The 20,694-nt window shown below is 44.2% G+C and overlaps 1 protein-coding gene across 1 annotated transcript; it reads right to left on the reverse strand.

Moving 5' to 3' along the window:
* Positions 1 to 14,492: 14,492 nt before the first annotated feature.
* LOC138359553 (uncharacterized) lies at positions 14,493 to 19,948 on the reverse strand. Its single transcript, XM_069318898.1, has 4 exons — positions 19,917 to 19,948; positions 16,298 to 16,398; positions 15,024 to 15,169; positions 14,493 to 14,600 (listed from the first exon to the last, which is right to left on the reverse strand). The coding sequence occupies exons 1-4, from the start codon at positions 19,946 to 19,948 to the stop codon at positions 14,493 to 14,495; spliced, it is 387 nt and encodes a 128-aa protein (XP_069174999.1).
* Positions 19,949 to 20,694: the final 746 nt, after the last annotated feature.

The following is a 20,694-nucleotide window of genomic DNA, read 5'->3' on the forward strand; positions in this document are numbered from 1 at the left end:
TAAGTGACAGGGGGTTTTAAGAAGACCCCCAGGAGGTCCCAGATCTCCTGGTGTCTCCAAGAAAGACCTGGGACTACAGGGGAGCTTGTATCTCTCACTATCCGGCTACCGAGAACCCTCCTTGTGATGGTATCGGATGGTACTAGATGTGACCAGATAGAAGGGTTCGCTAGCCGTGATTTAGGAGTGTGGAGATGACTGGAAGGTCCAGGAGGGAAGGGTCACTATGATTATGGTCCTTGTATATTAGTCATTCTTAGGCCCAACTCCTCCAAAGTACCTGAAAATTACTTCAAGCGACCTCTTGCCAGGTGCTCTGGTAACATTCTATCTCTATATCTCTCTCTCTATCTCTCTCTCTCTATATCTATCTCTATATCTCTCTCTCTATCTCTCTCTCTCTATATCTCTCTCTATATCTCTCTCTATCTCTCTCTCTCTATATCTCTCTCTATATATCTCTCTCTATATATCTCTCTCTATATCTCTCTATATATATCTCTCTCTCTATATCTCTCTATCTCTCTATATCTCTCTATCTCTCTCTCTCTCTCTCTATATATCTCTCTCTCTATATATCTCTCTCTATATCTCTCTCTTTCTATATATCTCTCTCTCTATATCTCTCTCTATATCTCTCTCTCTATATCTCTCTCTATATCTCTCTATATCTCTCTATATCTCTCTATATCTCTCTATATCTCTCTCTATATCTCTCTCTCTAATTGCGGGCTTTTAAGCCGCATTCCAGATCACGACAGACAACATCCTTCACCTAACTCAATATTTTCCTAACAATTTCAGATTAATGTTTTCCATCACCATACTCGCGCATCTTCCTCGCTCTAATCATCTTTGTAATGAGTTGAAAGACCACCATTAATATTTTGGGATTATCTTCATCCTCTATTATTTCCTTAACAATCATTTACTCTTTTAAAATGCTCATTTACCCTAGCACTTCGTTCATTTTAGAAATGATATTGATACCTTAGGAAACGACTCCATTATTTTTTAATGTCTTTTGGTCCAGGTATCTGTTTAAGTGTTAGTGAGGCACGCAATCCCTCCCTCCCCTCCCTCTCCCTTCCCCTACATCCCCCCCCCCCGTCTCTCTCTCTCTCTCTCTCTCTCTCTCTCTCTCTCTCTCTCTCTCTCTCTCTCTCTCTCTAAGTTCATTAGGAAGGGTGCTAATGATCTTTAATAAATCACATGCTATATCCTGCACCAACTCATCTGGAACCTATGTAATAATTTTTTTTATTGTTTTTCATTAATGAACTTTTATTGAATGTTAAGTTACAATCATGTTTGATGTAGGATGAAGCTGGAACCAACTGTGTACCAGAAGCCTTCATTTGGTCGATGAACTTCATTTTAAGTGAACCAAGATTTCAAAACATGCGAGTCAGCCTAGAAATCAATGATCGCTAGTGAATGGTGTCGAGTGGCACAGCCATGTGAGGCTGTTGATGGCTGAGCTTGCGTTGTGGTCTTCCCGGCTTGGAGCCGGTCGGCCGAGCGGACACCACCCTGGACTTGTGATCCTGTGGTCCCGGGTTCGATCCCGGGCGCTGGCGAGAAACAGTGGGCAGAGTTTCTTTCACCCTATGCCCCTGTTATCTAGGAGTAAAATAGGTACCTGGGTGTTAGTTAGCTGTCACGGGCTGCTTCCTGGGGGTGGAGGCCTGGTCGAGGACCGGGCCGCGGGGACACTAAAGCCCCGAAATCATCTCAAGATAACCTTGGTACTGTCTTTTGATAATTACTTTCCAGAAAGTTGTGCCTTAAGGGAAACCATGATAAGGGTTCTGGACGGACCGAAACATTGTCATTCTCCTTTCACATGTGTGTGTTGGGCGTCTGTATAACCGGGCGCCGGTGGAGACGCAAATGAGGGGTGATGTTAGAGCGAACTGCGTATGCCTTCTGAAGGAAGTACGCTACGGCAAGACACATCCAGGGACATGACACGAGAAAGGGTTCCCTCTGCAACCACATCTAGGTGAGCACACAATACTCATAAATATACATATGCATACATAAAACTTGTATTCTGTTAATACAGGAACACAAACAGACACCAGGTGATTGACGGTTGAGAGGCGGGACCAAGGAGACGAAGCTCAACTCCCGCAAGCACAACTAGGTGAGAACATACACACACACATATAATATATATACAGGAATCCATATATACATCCAGGAACACATGTGCTGGAACACACACAGACATACAGGAACATGTATATTCATTCAAGAAAGAATATACGTATTGAAACAGATGTACATGTATATATAGGAAGTATTCATATTCATACTTCCCTGCAGGTATACATAAACATATACAGGCACATGTATAATATCACAGGGCAAAGTTTATTTCTTAAGTAATTATATTTCGGCCCACAAAAACCTCCTCTTTTGCCGGGTTTTTGCGTGTGCTGGCGGTCAGTTGTGAAATTATTAGCAATTTGGGAGAGTCCGGGTGTATTTAAGCGATGTAGTTAAGGGTCATTCCCCACTACAAGATCATTAGTGTCCCGGCAACCGGTTTTAGTGATGGGGCGAGAAGGCTGCTTCTTGGGATGTTGCTACATTCTTAACGAGGCTATTCGTTGGAATGGTGTTTTACTTGGACTTATCGTTGCCGTGACGGTGTCACCTACTCCAGGCCAACACCCGTGTGTCATAGACTCCATCGAAATCCTGAGACGAGCGCACTTTGCGTCATGAGACGTTCCTCAGTACGTCTTTGCCGACGTCTTCCCCACACGTCTCGGCAGACGTTCCCCAGAACTTCTCAGCAGACGTTCCCTCTCCCCCCCCCCCCCAAAGCGTCTCGGCAGAACCTGAACGATTCAAAGCACAACAGAGTCGACCAAGACAACTTTCGTATATTATAACCAATCAGTCAACGAAAGTTTCGTGTACACACAAAAATCCATCGGTGAGAACATCCTTGTTCATACTGTAAATAATACATATTTCCCCGATGCGGTCACTTCAACATATAAAAAGAAGTTCTTCAAGTATAACAAAATAACATTGACACTTCATACTGCGTGCTATTTATGGCTCTTATGCTCTCAAGTCATTTGGTTTAAAGTGTTCAGGGCTAGTCAGAGGAGTTCGGAGGGTTCCAAGTTATTTTCTAGTCCACTACGGGCTCACCATAGCAACCTTTTGTTCCGAGTGGCGTCCTAACTAGCGAGTTTGGCTTTAAGTACTCATTGTCACTCAGATTTCTCCATATTTTAGTACTTTACCCTATATTCTAACCCCTAAACCCATATCCTAGGCCTTAACCCCACATCCTTCTCTGTATCCTAATTCACTCTCTGTAGCGCATATATCCTTCTTCGATATTCAAGACTTCTCGTATCTTAGCCCCCTACAAATATCCTGGAACTCTCTTCGTATTCCAGAATCCTCCCTCTTCCCTATATTCCTTGCCGTTGTGCTAGAACTCTCTCGGTATACTAACACCCATTCTCATATCCTACAATCTTTTCTAGCCCCCCCCCCTCCCCCGTTGTCCAATCCTCTAACACGTTATCAATTCCCCCACCTAATCTAGACCCTTCCATGTATCCTAGACCCCTCGCATGTATCCTAGACCCCCTCGCATGTATCCTAGACCCCCTCTCATGTATCCTAGACCCCTCGCATGTATCCTAGACCCCTCCCATGTAAAACCTCGCATGTATCCTAGAACCCTTGGAAGTATCCTAGACCCCTCCCATGTATCCTAGACCCCTCCCATGTATCCTAGACCCTTTCCCATGTATCCTAGACCCCTCCCATGTATCCTCCCATCCAACCACGCCCCGAGGTCTCCTAGATCACATCCCAAAGTGTCCTAGGGGCCCCGTCTGCCCCTAGTAATTATGCTGGCAGGAGGGAAGAGCGAGAGGAATAGATAATGCCTGAGTCCTGGGGTACATCTCCGCCTGCGTCCCGGTGTGCGTCTGGGTCTGCGTCCCAGCCTACGGTTCGGCCTGTATCTTGGCGTGCGTCTCGGCCTGCGTCGCCCTGAAGTAGTCGAGTGAGCCGACCAGCTGGATTTATGACCCTTGTATTTTATCATTATTTTATCGCTCTACTCGTGTTTTCGTGCTGTCTCTCTCTCTCTCTCTCTCTCTCTCTCTCTCTCTCTCTCTCTCTCTCTCTCTCTCTCTCTCTCTCTCTCTCTCTCTCTCTCTCTCTCTCTCTCTCTCTCTCTCTCTCTCTCTCTCTCTCTCTCTCTCTCTCTCTCTCTCTCTCTCTCTCTCTCTCTCTCTCTCTCGTGCACGTGTTAGCATCCTCAACGGGTGATGTGAAGAAGAACTTGTCCGTATGCCAAGGTTCACCAACCATGGTTTTAACTAGAAAGATTCTTTCATGGTCTTTTTTTCCCAACTGAAGAAGACAGAGTGAACCGAATGTTTCTGTACCCGAGTCTGTTTCATTCATGTTGACACCCAACGTTAGAAACGGACATAACCACCACATCATTGCATTAAATCACAAACTATTCACAACCTCACTATCACACTTTATCACATCAGCACCTCACTCCAATAGTGTACCTCATCCCGATAGCCCCTTACCCCCCCCCCCCATAACGCACCTCACCCTCAAAGACTCACAACCTCACCCTCAAAGACTCACCTCACAACCTCACCCTCACAGACTCACAACCTCACCCTCACAAACTCACAGCCTCACCCTCACAGCCTCTCACCCCTAACAGCACCTCACCACCGTATTATCTTCCATCACTGTTCACCCACAGCCCTGGAGACCGAGGAAAAGAAAATTGTTTTTGTCCAAGCTAATTTTCTCAGCTGGAAAGCAATAAACAGAGATTCCCTGCCCCGCCTCGTGTCTCTAATCAGGCCTTAAGGGGAGCGCACGAAGCTGGGAATGAGGAACCCAAGGAGAACACGGAGCTGGGACATTGAGATTAAAAAGGGGCGCACGAAGATGGGCTAGAGAGACCAAAGGGGCGGGAGAAGATTGGGGGCATAAGAACCCGAAAAGTTAAACGAATGGTAAACCGATACAATTAGATGTACTCAAGGCGATAGAGTAAACCGCTAGCCAGTGTCTACAACGGGGAGTGTTGTACATGCTGCTATGGCGGTATGTCCACTCACAGGATGAGTGGCGCTGCCCAATAAACTCGCCACTCGGGGCAAAATTTATTAAAAAAAAAATTAAAATCATAACATTGGATGATTATCTCCCACGCATAGCGTAGGAGATAAACACCCCAGTATGAGATGTATACAACACAACTTGGGACGTACACAACCACAACATGGAATGTACACACCCCAATATGGCAGGTACACGCCATAACATGGGATGTAAATACGCCCAATATGGGATGTACATACACTCAATATGGGATGTACACACCCCAACATGGAATATATGCAACATAACATGGCATATACACAACACGACATGGGACGAACTAAACACATCTCTCTTCACAGACATAAAGTCCGGGATCCGCCATTATTGACTGATAGTCTAGCTACCATCATTGCTCATCGACATCAATATTTATAGCCCCTGACTGAGGACGTAAAGGCAAGCATATTCGGGACAGGGAAAGATTCGTATGCTAGTTCGCGCGTGCACATACTGCTGATGAGACGGAATTTAAATGAAGAAAATAGTTTGTCTTGATGGAGTCAAGTCACAGTTGAAAAGGGGGTGGTTTTATCGTTCGGCCGGCGATCACGTCAGTTTCTTGTATCTAACATTATATTATAAGTGCATAAGCAATTAATAATTTGTTGGGGGGAGGGGGAAGTATATGATATTTGTAATTTTTTTTAATTATCCTTCGTATTAGAGATTTTGTGATGGCTTAAGACTTATCAGCCTCTGAAGAGTTAAAGCTGCGACGATACCCTACTATGCAGCCAGCAAGTATAATTTAGTCCCGTTCATAGCCAGGACTAAAGTAAACTCGGTGTATATATATATATATATATACCGATAAGGGTACACCTTTGTATATACAGTGTATATTATTTTATCTTTTGTTCCATTTTAAAGTTATGTTTCATGATGTAGATTTTATCTTTTATATTAAGAAGTTTGTACTTTCTATTTCATGAAGTAATTTTTTTCTTTTTATATGTATACCCCTTTCTCCAATAAGCTTGTTCAAGGTTATAGCTCGGCGTTGCTGTGAGGTAACTCGGGTTGTGCCTTTGCTTTATCTGCTATGTCGTTTTCACATTTGGCTCTCCACTTCTCTCCTCACTATGAGGTATATATTTCTGCCCTCTGATGTTCTATTGTGAATAGCGAGGATGAAGCTACTGTTTTTAACAAGTGCAATGCTAGGAATCCCAGCTAGATATTTAAATATTTTGTATTCATATTCATATTATTATTAATGGTTTTTAATGGAAGTGAAAGTTAAGTGTCTCGAACGTCTGTTTTGGGAATAATTATTAATTAAGGTAAAATCAAATAGCAATTAATTTGGTCACCTGTAACTCATTATCGCTGGGACATCTTAGTGTTCTTGTGGGGATAATTTGCATACTGATAAAACTGGTTTCACCTTAATATCTGGTATACCTTAGCTAGTGCAATATTTATTGATGTGAAACAATGGTTATTACATGGCAGTATTTTGTGTGTGTGTGTGTGTGTGTGTGTGTGTGTGTGTGTGTGTGTGTTTGTGTGCTGGGAGGAAGAGAACCAGAGAGGCAGACAAAAATAATTACGAGAGAATAAATCTGGAGAAAGAGCCTGTGGGATTATTCTCCGCCTCACTTACACACAAACGCACGCACGCACGCGCTCACACACACACACACACACACACACACACACACACACACACACACACACACACACACACACACACACACACACTAAAGGAAGGAGCAGAAGAACTAGGCCGACGGCAGCGTACACTACACTAAATCTTTACACTGCCTACGTGAGACCAGTCTTAGAGTATGCCGTGCCATCATGGAGACCCCACCTGAAGAAACACATAAGGAAACTGGAAAAGGTTCAGAAGTTTGCGACGAGGCTTGTCCTTGAGTTACGAGGGATGGGATATGAAGAGCGCCTGAAGGAACTAAACCTTACGACACCAAAAAAAAGAAGGGAGAGGGAGGTTATGATAGGAACGTATAAAATACTCAGGGGAATTGACAAAGTGGAAATAGATGAAATGTTCACACGTAATAATAACAGAACAAGGGGACATGGGTGGAAACTGGAAACGCAGATGAGTCACAGAGATGTTAGGGAGTTTTCTTTTAGCGCGAGAGTAGTGGAAAAATTGAATGCACTTAAAGAGAAGGTTGTGGAAGCAAATTCTATTCATAATTTAAAACTAGATATGATAGGGAAATGGGACAGGAGTCATTGCTGCAAACAACCGATGACTAGAAAGGCGGGATCCAAGAGTCAATGCTCGATCCTGCAAGCACAAATAGGTGAGTACAAATCGGTGAGTATACACACACACACACACACACACACACACACACACACACACACACACACACACACACACACACACACACACACAGCACGAGTCAAATAGAGAGAGATCTGAGGGTTGATATCACACCGAACCTGTCCCCAGAGGCTCACATAAAAAAATATCATCGCCAGCATATGCTGGACTGGCCAACATAAGAACTGCCTTTAGAAACTTGTGTAAGGAATCGTTCAGGACCCTGTATACTACATATGTCAGACCAATCCTTGAATATACAGCTCCAGCTTGGAGTCCATACCTAGTTAAACACAAGACAGAGTTAGAGAAGATTCAGCGGTATGCCACCAGGCTCGTCCCGGAACTGAGAGGTATGAGCTACGAGAAAAGGCTAAGGGAGCTGAACTTCCCGTCCCTGGAAAACACAGGAGTAAGAGATGACATATCGTCAACATATACACGAGAGCGGCCGAAGATGGAGCGAGAAGCTGTCTCTAACGCCCCCAGGATCACTTGGGTATTATCTACATTCTCCAAGATTTGGGATAATTTCATCATGTTTCTGGTGCGTGGCTGACCTTCAGTCATATCACTGAATTGGTGAAGCTGTTTCCCAGATTCTCTCCGGTAAATTCACATAGAGTGACGGGGAATTGATGCTCATTTCGGAGTGTTTTTGGGTAACTTAATGGTGATTAATGTGAATGAGGAAGCAATGGTTCCCAGAGTGAGGTGGAGTTGGTGAAGCCGCTGGTGCCGCTCTGAAGAGGTGCCGCACCTTTGCAAACAGGAGACGGAAAGGTGGACGGTGTACGCAGCGACAAGACGGGCGAGGGTGGAGGCAAAGGGAGTTATTATTATTAACATCTTTATTGACAAAATTAATTACAATTTTGCCTAATCTGAGGATTTTGATAGTCTTATTAAATTGAGGATAATGCTAGTATTCACTGTCACGCAGGACAGAGGGTCATACATAAGACAATAGGTCTAAACTGTAGGCTGAAGCACATGTATATCATGGTTACAATCAATGTTTTAATGGGAGTGATGGAACACGGGCCAGAGCAAGAGCGGGTTGGGAGATGATTGCCCGCTGCTGACCAGCCTCGCTTGCTTCTGTAGCATGTGAGGAGCTAAACTGGTTCTCAGGGCCTCGGGGGCCGCCACCACCACCACCTCGTCTACCGCAGCTCTGCTAGCCTCTAGTTCTGCCGCAGCTGTGGCTAGTAACCTCAAGAAGCATCAAGTTCTGTTGTATGGAATTGTTATTCAACTTTATATTTTGAGAACAAGGTACTCAAAACTTATTTTCCATATTTTATGCAGCTCTTTAGAATACACTCAATCGTGCAGCTTTTTTTATGGATGCAATATTGCACCCCGGTGTATTGGGACAATATGATATAAACTAGCGAATTTTTTAATCGATGGTAAACTTTTCAAAAGTTTACCATCGATTAGGTGAAAACAACCAGAGGTACAACCTCTGGTTTTTTGTAGGGTCCCTGAAACCTCGAAGAAGAGGATATGCAGCACCCGGGGAACCTTGTCGGACTCCCACGTGCGCTGGCGCACATTGTCTTCTCCTACCACCCAGGATATATATATATATATATATATATATATATAATATATATTATATTTCTCCTTTGTCTTCCATTTTTTCACATTAATATGTGCAAAAATTATACAGTAAACGTGACAATAAGTTAGCGAGATTTAAGTTATAAATTTAATAATGTATTCCCCCCTCCAATTACCAAACCATTTCCAGTGTTGTAGTGGTCTTGCTAGTTGTTTACGTGGTAACACTTGCCCAGTTGTTTACGTGGTAACAATTGCCCAGTTGTTTACGTGGTAACACTTGCCCAGTTGTTTACGTGGTAACACTTGCCCCGTCTTACAAGAACTGGATATTCCGTAGGTTGCTACATCGAGGCATCGGGTGACCATCCACATGATGCTACCCACAACAGTTGACTAAGAAACATCTACTGTTAACAGAGTCATCGAGTGTAATGTACGCAAACGTCTCGTTCTGCCGACGAATTTAACCCAGTTGCAACCGGTTGTGAGTCGACTGTGCTAAACTACTGTGCTAACTACTGTTGTTTAATAGCGGAAGGGACCTGCAGAGATATACATTAAATGGCTCCTACGGAAAGAACCTTCAATATATCTTTTTTTTTATAAATCTGAGGAAATATATTAGATCAGGTGTAATTATTTCGAAGGTCATCAATGGTGCTTTAAACAGATTTTGGGACGATATGTTATCCTAATCACATCTACTAGATCAATTATTCAAGAAGGCAAGAAGGGTCATTGCATAATACACGCGATAAGGCTAAGCAAGACGTCAATGGGGATCGAACTCGAATTATTTTCTAATGCCACTCTTCCATTATCACGCTGGTAACATTACTGCCTCAGTAGCAATGACACTATATTTTAGGCACGAGAAATTATATCCATATTTCAAGTTACAGCCCTGCTCATATTCCGGTTAAATCCAATACGGGCTTGATGATTTTTTCTTCAGGCTCAACCATATCCCTTGTTACTTTAAACTATTGTTCAGAGTAGTTGAATCTTAAACATCACAATCGACTTGAGAATGGTCCAGGACGGACCGAAACGTCGTCGTCCCTTCACATTCTAGTGTGTGGTCTGGTCATCTTAAACATCAACATTCACTTCTCAGTGTGTACATTGAAAGTTTACTTCAGTCCTCTGTAATGAATATTGTCTAATATCTCTAGATAAGACTGGGCAGGAAGGATACAAGCCACGTCGTAGTCAATAAGGTTCGCCAACGGGGTTTGAAACCCATTAAACTTAAGCCAACATTACCTGGCCTTACCAAACTAAAGTTAATACATCCTAACCTAATGACATATAGGGTTCTGGCCATCAGACAACGAGCGTCATCAGCCCGTCACGTGTACGACTTGATATCATACTCCAGTAGCTACACATAAGGGGCATAACTGGCCGACCCCTCACAGTGTTCAAGAGAGAACTGGATAAGCACCTCCAAAGGATACCTGATCAACCAGGCTGTGACTCATACGTCAGGCTGCGAGCAGCCGCGTCTAACAGCCTGGTTGATCAGTCCAGCAACCAGGAGGCCTGGTCGACGACCGGGCCGCGGGGACGCTAAGCCCCGGAAGCACCTCAAGGTAAGGTGTCCCAAATTAGTGACGAGTACTTCTTTCACATTTTATTTGCGACTTATAGTCTTGTACATCCGATAGTATTTAGTTAATTTGCTTCCGTTCGTAGATACGTACATTGTCATGACTTTGTATCATGAGACGGTGCATGAAGTCTTTCAATAAAGATTCAATCAGTCACATAATGACATTCAAGAGAAGATGCAAGTCTGATTTTACGATCATCTTTTATGGTCTGCAATTCTGACGTCCTGTCTCTGCTCACAATAAGGAATTTCGTATCTATAAGCATACATATAATACTGATGCATATACATGTATGCGAGGATTGGACATGTACTCACCTATTTGTACTCACCTATTTGTGCTTGCGGGAGTTGAGCTCTGGCTCTTTGGTCCCGTCTCTCAACTGTCAATCAACTAATGTCCAGGTTCCTGAGCCTACTGGGCTCTATCATATCTACACTTGAAACTGTGTATGGAGTCAGCCTCCACCACATCACTGCCTAATGCATTCCATTTGTCAACTACTCTGAATATATGATGTATATATGTATAACTCTGATGTATATGAGTTGGATGGGTTGAACATGTATATGAGTGGGATTGGGTGGTTATTGAGAGGAGCTGCCTCGTATAGGTCAATAGGCCTTCTGCAGTTACCTTTGTTCTTATGTACTTATGTTCTTATGTGTTTTGCGTTTAGTACAAGTACATGTCTGGATTATCCACGAATCGAATTAAGGTGATGTATATTTGAAAAAGAGCGCTCCTACCCTGAGTAGGGTCTAAGAGCTGAGAAAAAGTAGGTATCCTTCTACGTCACTGATACTCTGACAACAAGATAAGCCTAACTAAATAAGAGATGACATTTGGTTTCGTATGTGGTGTTCACGAGGTGTGACGTCATAATGTTCATGATGTAGATCCTGTAGATGTAGATTTACCTGCAGTAAAATATGAGATTATCCCACGATACGATGTTAGGATTGGAAAATGCCAGAGCTTAGAGACAAATGCCAAGTTATGGAGACGTTTCGCATCTCAGAGAATACACTTCCTGCGGCCAGTATGGAATACTGATCAGAAGACTGTATCTAAACGGGTTTCACATTTTATTTCTTGATGATAAAAATCGATGCCTATCTGCCTCGAAAATATCATTAAAATGTCGACTACGGCGTTACTTTGGGGTTTATCCTAGTTACCCGTCGATCAACAGCTTATTGGATTCCAGTTGGCTACGTGTGATTATCGTACTGATGACTTGGTGTATACTGGTCTGACCATCATGGTATACACACACACACACACACAAATTATATATACATAAACAATTTTTATTTTCTGATTTAAATGGAATTATGATGACTATAATCATTGTTTTCTGCAACTAATAACATATTTGCTACTCTTACGCAGCTGAGAATTATCTCAAATTCTTAGCTCCCAAACACAACGAGCTCCCAGTACTGTTACACATCGTGACACAGTACTGGGAGCACAAACAGTCGACACACAGGCGGTGTTAGAGACCACTTTGATACCGTCAGATTCACTTAGATGCCGTGATCTTCTTAGAATCACTTCAGTAATCACTCGGATTCAGGATCTTCATAACTCCAAGAGTATATTCATTTCATACGATTTAGCCAATACTCTGCTCATCAGACTGAGATTAGTATGTCGTATGGTCAGACAGAAAATCAGCTCCTGTTCATATAAAACCTTTGTAAAATTGCATATCGTTAGATTACTCACATAAATGATGCTCTTAAAATGTTAATACAGGAACACATACATCGAGAAATGTACGCAGCTTCCCAGTGTATATATTTTCGCCCTGAATAATTCTTAGAACTAAAGTATTGTTGCTAGTTGGTCAGTTGTGTGGCCTTAATAACTTTCGAGAGGTTGATAAGCTTTGAGCCCAACACTAAATCAAAATGAGATTAAAAGTGAAGCCCAAGACGTGCGTATGTCCCTCTTGCATAACTAGACTGCTAAGAGTGAGATGGAAAGTTATGGTGGTCTATGTTAGCATTTAAGTGTGGATTAAATATGTAGAAAAGTCTTTGAAGACATTGTGACGAGGTGAACCGCTACCATAGTGGACACGAACCTCAGCAGAACAATGATGAGGTGACAAATGAGGGATGACACAGTAACCCCATCCACCAGTCACCTGTCCCTGGTGAGAGATGACGCAGTCATTATCCGCCTCACCAGTCACCCATGATCTATCCTCTGAGCCTGTCACCGGTGAAAGGCAACACACACACACACACACACACACACACACACACACACACACACACACACACACACACACCACACACACACACCACACACACACCACACACACACCACACACACACACCACACACACACCACACACACCACACACACACACACCACACACACCACACACACACACACACACACACACACACCACACACACACACACACACACACCACACACACACACACACACACACACACACACACACACACACACGCCCCACAACCCACACTAGTGACCTCCCCCTCTGTCACAGACGACTGGCCACTTCCAAAAGACACCGCTCTCCTGCTGACACTCTGCTAAAAACACCACTCATCTTAAATAATCCCACCTCCTCACAAGGAAACCGTCGAATGTCTATAGCAATCCTCCCCCCCCCCCAAAAAAAAAAAAAGGTTTCCTTTACTTCATCGTGCTAAATTTGGTCTTCTTTCAAGCGCCCTCTTGAAGGGCCCAGAGAAACGTCAATACCAGCAGTGTAAAGCCTTCTCACAGTGTCAACACCAGCCTCGAGGACCCCAGAACGGCTCCTCCATGTAGCCAGCGTTGGCCAGAGCATCCTATTGGCCCTGCGGGAGCACCATTCAGGTGTGTGTTGGCAGTATAAACACCTGGGCCGTATTACTGGTGCAGCGATGCTCCCGTCTCTGCGCTGGTCCGCTCCAACACCACCGCTGGACAAGAGGGCGAAAGATAGAATTATTTGCTCTGTAAACACTCGCTTGAAGTCGGTGCTGCGATGTGGGGTATTTTTCAACTGCGGGAGCGGCATCTTTTTTTCGGCAGCTTAAGGCAAAGAGAGACGCATTGGCTTGCATAAATCTAAGGCCAGATTAAAAGTACAAAAATTTATATATATATATATATATATATATATATATATATATATATATATATATATATATATATATATATAAAATATATATCTACCACAGGGTAGATTAAGACAAACTATTCAGCTAGTGGCATGCGAACAAGGGGACACAGGTGGAAACTTAATTCCTCAATGAACCACTGGGACGCCAGAAAGAATCTTTTCATTGTTGAGTAATTAATAAATGGAATGCATTAGACAGTGATGTGGTGGAGGCTGACTCCAAACACAGTTTCCAATGTAGATACGATAGAGCTCAATAGGCTCAGGAATCTGCACTCCAGTTGATTGTCGGTTGAGTCGGGAGCAAAGAGTAGAAGCTCAATCCCCGCATGCACAATTAGGTGAGTACATATATATACCCATCCACCCATGCATCCACCTACCCACATATATAAACAAATACACACCCACCCAACTACCTATCATATTCTCACCCATCCACCCACTTAAACCATGTACACCCACCCATCATACCATATACACACCCCACCCACCCACCTGACCATACACACACCCACCTGACCATACACACACCCACCCGACCATACACACACCCACCCGACCATACACACACCCACCCACCCACCTGACCATACACACACCCACCCACACATTTAACCTCTACACACTTAAGATGGATTTATGCATTAAGATACGGTTCACTGGCCAGTGAGTGTAAACGTTGCCTCTACCACTGCCATATGCTGCTGCTGTTGCTGCTGCTGCTGCTGTTGTTGTTGCTGTTGCTGCTGCTGCTGCTGTTGCTCCTGCTGATGCATCAATTGTTGGTATTTCTGAGCGTTCTCCAGTTGCTGCTATTTCTACTAATGCTGTACTGCTACTGCTTCCTGCTCAGTACCCAGCCATACTCAGTAACATTAGCATGGCCTTCATTAATGCTGTTCTCCCTCAGTAAATATCATGTGACTGAAGCTGTTTCTGTTCACGCTGGACTGAACCGTTCAAAGCGACGTGTTTAAACTGGAATTGATGCAACTTAGTATTAATGTAGTTCCATTTTAATCAGTATCTGAGGAGAAATAGATTAAAATATTTGTGCAATATATATATATATATATATATATATATATATATATATATATATATATATATATAATTTATTATATAAAATCTGGCGCGCTCCCTGCTCGGTCACCCGTATCTCCAGGTCACATAACTTGTATGTTCACGAGCTGAATTGTGAATGTCTCCACCTCAGTCTGGTCACCTCGTCCCTCAGTCTGGTCACCTCGTCCCTCAGTCTGGTCACCTCGTCCCTCAGTCTGGTCACCTCGTCCCTCAGTCTGGTCACCTCGTTGCTCAGTCTGGCCACCACCTCCTTATGAAGCAGCACGACAGCACACCACAAGAAGGCCCCGGGACCACAGAACTCAAGAACTACGGGGGGGGGGGGGGAAGAAAGTAAATAAAGGGGTACTTAAAGGTATACTTAAAAGATACTTCAGGCTATTCTTCATGGGGTTCCTTGAAGGGATACTTAAGAGGACAATGCACCCACAAAAAAATTACAAGTATGAACACCGCCATACCTTCCTTGTGTGTTTAGTGAGGCATAATCTTACTGAAGCGAACATACACCATTCCACCTCCAAATGTAGATATGATAGTGCCCAATAGGCTCAGAAATCTGTAGACCAGTTGACGGTTGAGAGGCGGGACCAAAGAGCCAGAGCTCAAACCCCGCAAGCACAACTAGGTGAGTATACAGGTCATAAATACACCGCCTAAGTAAAACAGAAACAAGAAACAGTTCTGACGTAGTGAGTCAGTATAGGGCCCGCGCAGGAATATCCCTCTCAAAACAAAAAAAAAATGAGTGTAGTGGATTGTGACAAACGAGACTTAGGAGAGGAAATGGCGTGTGCGTGTGAAAAGTGAGTGTACTTACCTAATTGTACTTGCGGCGGTTGAATTCTGGCTCTTTGGTCCCGCCTCTCAACTGTCAATCAACTAATGTACAGGTTCCTGAGCCTATTGGGCTCTTATCATATCTACACTTGAAGCTGTGTATGGAGTCAGCCTCCACCACATCACTGCCTAGGTGTGTGCGCGCGCGCGCGTGTGTGTGTGTACTAGGAGGTGGAGGGAGGGGTAGGTGGTGGGTGACAGCAATGATCAGGTGAGGTTGGGCAGTGACGGAATAGATTATAGTGAGTGGGAATAGCAGGCCATTGACGGGTCAGAGATGGTGGTAAGGGAGCAGGAGCAGTGACGTAGCAGAAACAGACGGGAGAGTGAGAGCAACAGACGGGAGAGGGAGGGGAGGGAGAGACAGAGAGCGAGACAGATGGTATCAGACTCAGGACTGTCGTATAGTGTTGGCCGGGCCTCTGGTGCAAGGGGAGGGGGGGGGGGGGCAGGATCAAGTTATTACAGCGTCTTTACAGGACTGTTATCTCTCTCTAGGCGTCAGGAAGGCTCACCAGCCACCACTAGTGTCTACCTGAAGGCGGGCTGTTATCTTCCTCCACCGCCTCCTTATCTTCCTCATCCTCCTCTTCCTCATTATTTTCCTTCTCTTCCTCCTCCTGCTGCTGCTGTCTCCTTTTAATTTTAATGCTTAATTTTAATTGCTTCTTGAGTTTTCACCACACTCACTCACACTCACACTCACACACACACACACTCACACACACACACACTCACACACACACACACACACACACACACTCACACACACACTCACACACACACTCACACACACTCACACACACTCACACACACACTCACACACACTCACACACACTCACACTCACACACACAGTACCCAAGTGAGTACCCACATGAGCCACAGGGACGTTAGAAAGAACTTTTTCAGTGTCCGAGTAGTTAACAGATGGAATGCATTAGGCAGTGATGTGGTGGAGGCTGACTCCATACACAGTTTCATGTATAGATATGATAGAGCCCAGTAGGCTCAGGAACCTGTACACCAGTTGATTGACAGTTGAGAGGCGGGACCAAAGAGCCAGAGCTCAACCCGCGCAAGCACAACTAGATGAGTACAATTAGGTTAATATACTACATGACAAGTTAATACACAGTTATCTCCTCATCTCCCTAAGCTGTTAGTGACAAAGCTCATAAGGTGATCTTACGTGACAGTGGTGGAGGCTCTTAAGGAGGCTTAAGGAGACGGAGAGCCTTACAATGGGTAGTGATGCTCTAGGGTAGGTAGGATGGTGAGAATTAAGACAGTGAGAGTCTACGAGAGCATCACAAACACAAGAGGCTGTGGAGGTCTTGGCAGTAAATGTCTTCCAGAGATGCTGCGATAATTCTCCCGCATCTTGATTTCCTTCTCAGTCCCTATTTCCCTTCCTCTCCCTCATCTCTTCTTCCCCATTCCTCCATCTGCCTTCTTGCCCCCCCCCCCCTCCTCCTCCTCCATCTTATCTGTTCTTAAGAGACTTCGTGCGTGTCTTGTCCTCCCACTTCAACTGGTGGGTACTGAGGACAGCCTCACTTCTTACAAGGTCGAGGCTCGAACCCCGATGGTCATAGTGGTTGTGTATGGTTGTTACAATGAATCCTTTGGTTCCTTGCCAGTGTGAAGAGTCATACTGGTTTAGAACAGCTGTGGATTATCTCACACATTATTCCTTATACCCCGCTCTTCCATACACTCCGCCCCTTGCCCCTCACTCCTCCCCTTGCCCCTCACTCCTCCCCTTGCCCCTCACTCTGCCCCTTGTCCGTCACTCTGCCCCTTGTCCGTCACTCCGCCCCTCGTCCGTCACTCCGCCCCTTGTCCGTCACTCCGCCCCTTGTCCGTCACTCCGCCCCTTGTCCGTCACTCCGCCCCTTGTCCGTCACTCCGCCCCAGGTGAAGGGTTGAGCCCCCAGGTGAAGGGTTGAGCCCCAGGTGAAGGGTTGAGCCCCAGGTAAGGGATTAAACACCAGGTGAGGAGCTAAACACTAATCAAGAAAAAGATCCTACCTTCACTATCGGATTAAGCACCAAAGTGTTGCCTAAAGTACAGCCAAAGAGGTAGATAGGATTTAACGCTAGACGGATTTGTTGAAAGCCAGACGACGGCTTAAACACCAAACAAAGGATTAAATACCAATCCTCTGTGGCCATGTTTTTAACAAGGCTCCATCAAAATCTAACCATTAGGGCAGCCATTTCCTACTAAGAGGCAAGTCATGTATAGAACATCTCCACCATCTGTCCTTTGAGCGTATATACACACACCTGGATGAAGGAACCTCGATAGAGGATTCTGTATACCCTACAGCTGTGTGTGTGTGTGATGGGAAGACGAGTTTGTAGAGAAGGGGTCCGCAAGAAGTCACTTCAAGGACTATAGGTAGCCTCTAGTGCAGTGTGTGAGAACCCCAGGACCCAAAGCCTCATTCAGGTGTGTATATGAACAAATTAAATTAAATTTTTTTTTTAAATTAATGCTCCTAAATTAATTTTCTAAATTATAAATTAATTTTCTAAATTAAATTAAATCCTAAATTTCTCCTAAATTAATGGTGTTTGGTTAAAGGAGCAAGAACCACAGTCTCCTTAGGATCACGGCCTATTGACGAGGTATGTATAACCGAAGTGTACGTTGTTGTTTTAGATTTGGAACAAAATGTTCCATGTAGCACGGGCTATGGTGAGCCCGTAGTGGACTTAGCTGGCACAGGGGTGGGGGCTGTGTGTGACTAGTGTACGTTGCCTACTAACCTAGTATCGGGGAAGGGGACCCAGAATGACAGCGTGTGACCTCTGTGTGTATTCCCCATGGATACCTCTGGTATCCATGGGGAATACATACAGAGGTATTATATATGTAATTTATACATATATAAATTTAGTATTTTCTCTTGTAAATTGATGTAAATATGATTTTTATATTGTGTATTATTTAATAAAGAATAAGTAATCACCTTGGCCTGGACGAGGACCGGGCCGCGGTGACGCTAAGCCCCGAAATCCTTTCAAGATAACCGTTTCAAAATATCAGCGCGGAGGTGGAACCACCGGATCCACATGCATTATTGAGGGGAGAGGGAGCAGCGAATCCCCTGGAGTCTCTCATGTGTAGGGGGAGGTGAAAGAGGGCACCTGGGGGGCACCTGGGGCTTATTTTCCATTCCAGTGATTGAGTCAAACGGGATTGCTGAACCTTCAACACCAAGAATGGAGTGATATGTATATCTGCAGTATCCTAAACACCTCCGCTATAACACACACACACACATGTATCCACAATACCCCTAACTCCTAAGATAGGATACATGAACATGTTTAATGTCTTTAATACTTAAGCTGATATATATATATATATATATATATATATATATATATATATATATATATATATATACATACATACATACATACATATATACATACATACACATACACACACATACACTCACACACGTAGAGTTTCCTAGACACCAAAATAGGTCCGAGGCGGGTCAGTAGACCTAAGCACCATGGCTGGAACACAGGCAGCACTTGATGTCCTACGAAGAAGCCACTCTCATTCTGGTGTCCAGAGCTTCCAGCACCCAGCGGCGGAGTTAGCCTAGTGCACTCTATCCTTGAGGTGAATTTCCGAGTGAGTGATTTCGCTAGGAGCTGTCGGTGTGCCCGGGGTCAGGTCCACCAGACACGCTCGGCTGCCCATTTTACTGAGACGTGCCGAGAACTCTTAATCTGTCCTCTTGCCTCTCTGATGTGTTCATTTTTGTGCTCAAGCCACTTAGTGGGCATGAAGTATTTGGGCATTTGCCATTTCCGTCAGTCTGTGCGTGTGCGGGTGAATGTAAGTGGTTGGAGGTCAGTATAAGTGGTTCGTGTATAGCTCAGAGTGTGGGGAGAGTCAGGCATTGTCCAGAAAAAAGTAAACAGTTCCTGGAAGGTGGTAATGGAGAGGGAGAGAGAGTATAAGGTGTAGGGAAGAATGGGGGTGTATACTTTTGAAAAGATTGAGAATCAACACTGCAGTGTACTTTGGTCTAACCCCAAATATATATATATATATATATATATATATATATAATATATATATGTACTTTGGTCTACCCATGGGGTGAGCTTACCCTAAACTAACCACATTGGTCTAGCCTCTATATCGGATCCCATCCGGACTGGTACAGCAAGAAAGAGGGCTACTCTCTCAAAATCCTCAGATTAGGCAAAATTGTAATTAATTTTGTCAATAAAGATGTTAATAACAATATACTCTGCTTCAAGGGTTGCCGGCTTGGAGCCTGTCCTCTCAACTTAGTCACAAAAATGTACTAAATTACCCTGACTTAACCGACGGTCCACGAGTAGAAAACGTACTCGAGCCGTTAAGATTTATAGGATATCATATTTTGATGTCAAAATACTATGTATATTCCAGAGAACAGGTTGGGTGAATTATTATGACTATTAAGAAGTTCTCTTCCTGTCGGTGTGGCCTCACACGACATTCTCGCTGTGGCCTCACACGACATTCTCGCTGTGGCCTCACACGACATTCTCGCTGTGGCCTCACACGACATTCTCGCTGTAGCCTCACACGACATTCTCGCTGTGGCCTCACACGACATTCTCGCTGTGGCCTCACACGACATTCTCGCTGTAGCCTCACACGACATTCTCGCTGTGGCCTCACACGACATTCTCGCTGTGGCCTCACACGACATTCTCGCTGTGGCCTCACACGACATTCTCGCTGTGGCCTCACACGACATTCTCGCATGACCCAGTTGAAGACCAGCTGAAGATTGATTGATTAGTTCATATTTCCTAAATATGCTTGTATTTCACATTTCTAACTGTTGCATATAAGCTATACAATAACGGCAACATACAACTGAAAATTCAATAGGTTTTCCTAG

The sequence above is a fragment of the Procambarus clarkii genome, chromosome 91 (assembly GCF_040958095.1).
Source record: "Procambarus clarkii isolate CNS0578487 chromosome 91, FALCON_Pclarkii_2.0, whole genome shotgun sequence".
NCBI classification, from domain to species: Eukaryota; Metazoa; Arthropoda; class Malacostraca; order Decapoda; family Cambaridae; genus Procambarus; species Procambarus clarkii.

Bases quoted from the DNA above. Each gene is read 5' to 3' on its own strand.
- LOC138359553 (XM_069318898.1), bottom strand. From the start codon at position 19,948: ATGGGATCCGATATAGAGGCTAGACCAATGTG. The intron at 16,399-19,916 runs GTTAGTTTAGGG...TAAAATTAAAAG, and splicing joins ATAGAGGCTAGACCAATGTG to GAGACAGCAGCAGCAGGAGG. The intron at 15,170-16,297 runs GTAGACACTAGT...CTTCATAAGGAG, and splicing joins AGATAACAGCCCGCCTTCAG to GTGGTGGCCAGACTGAGCAA.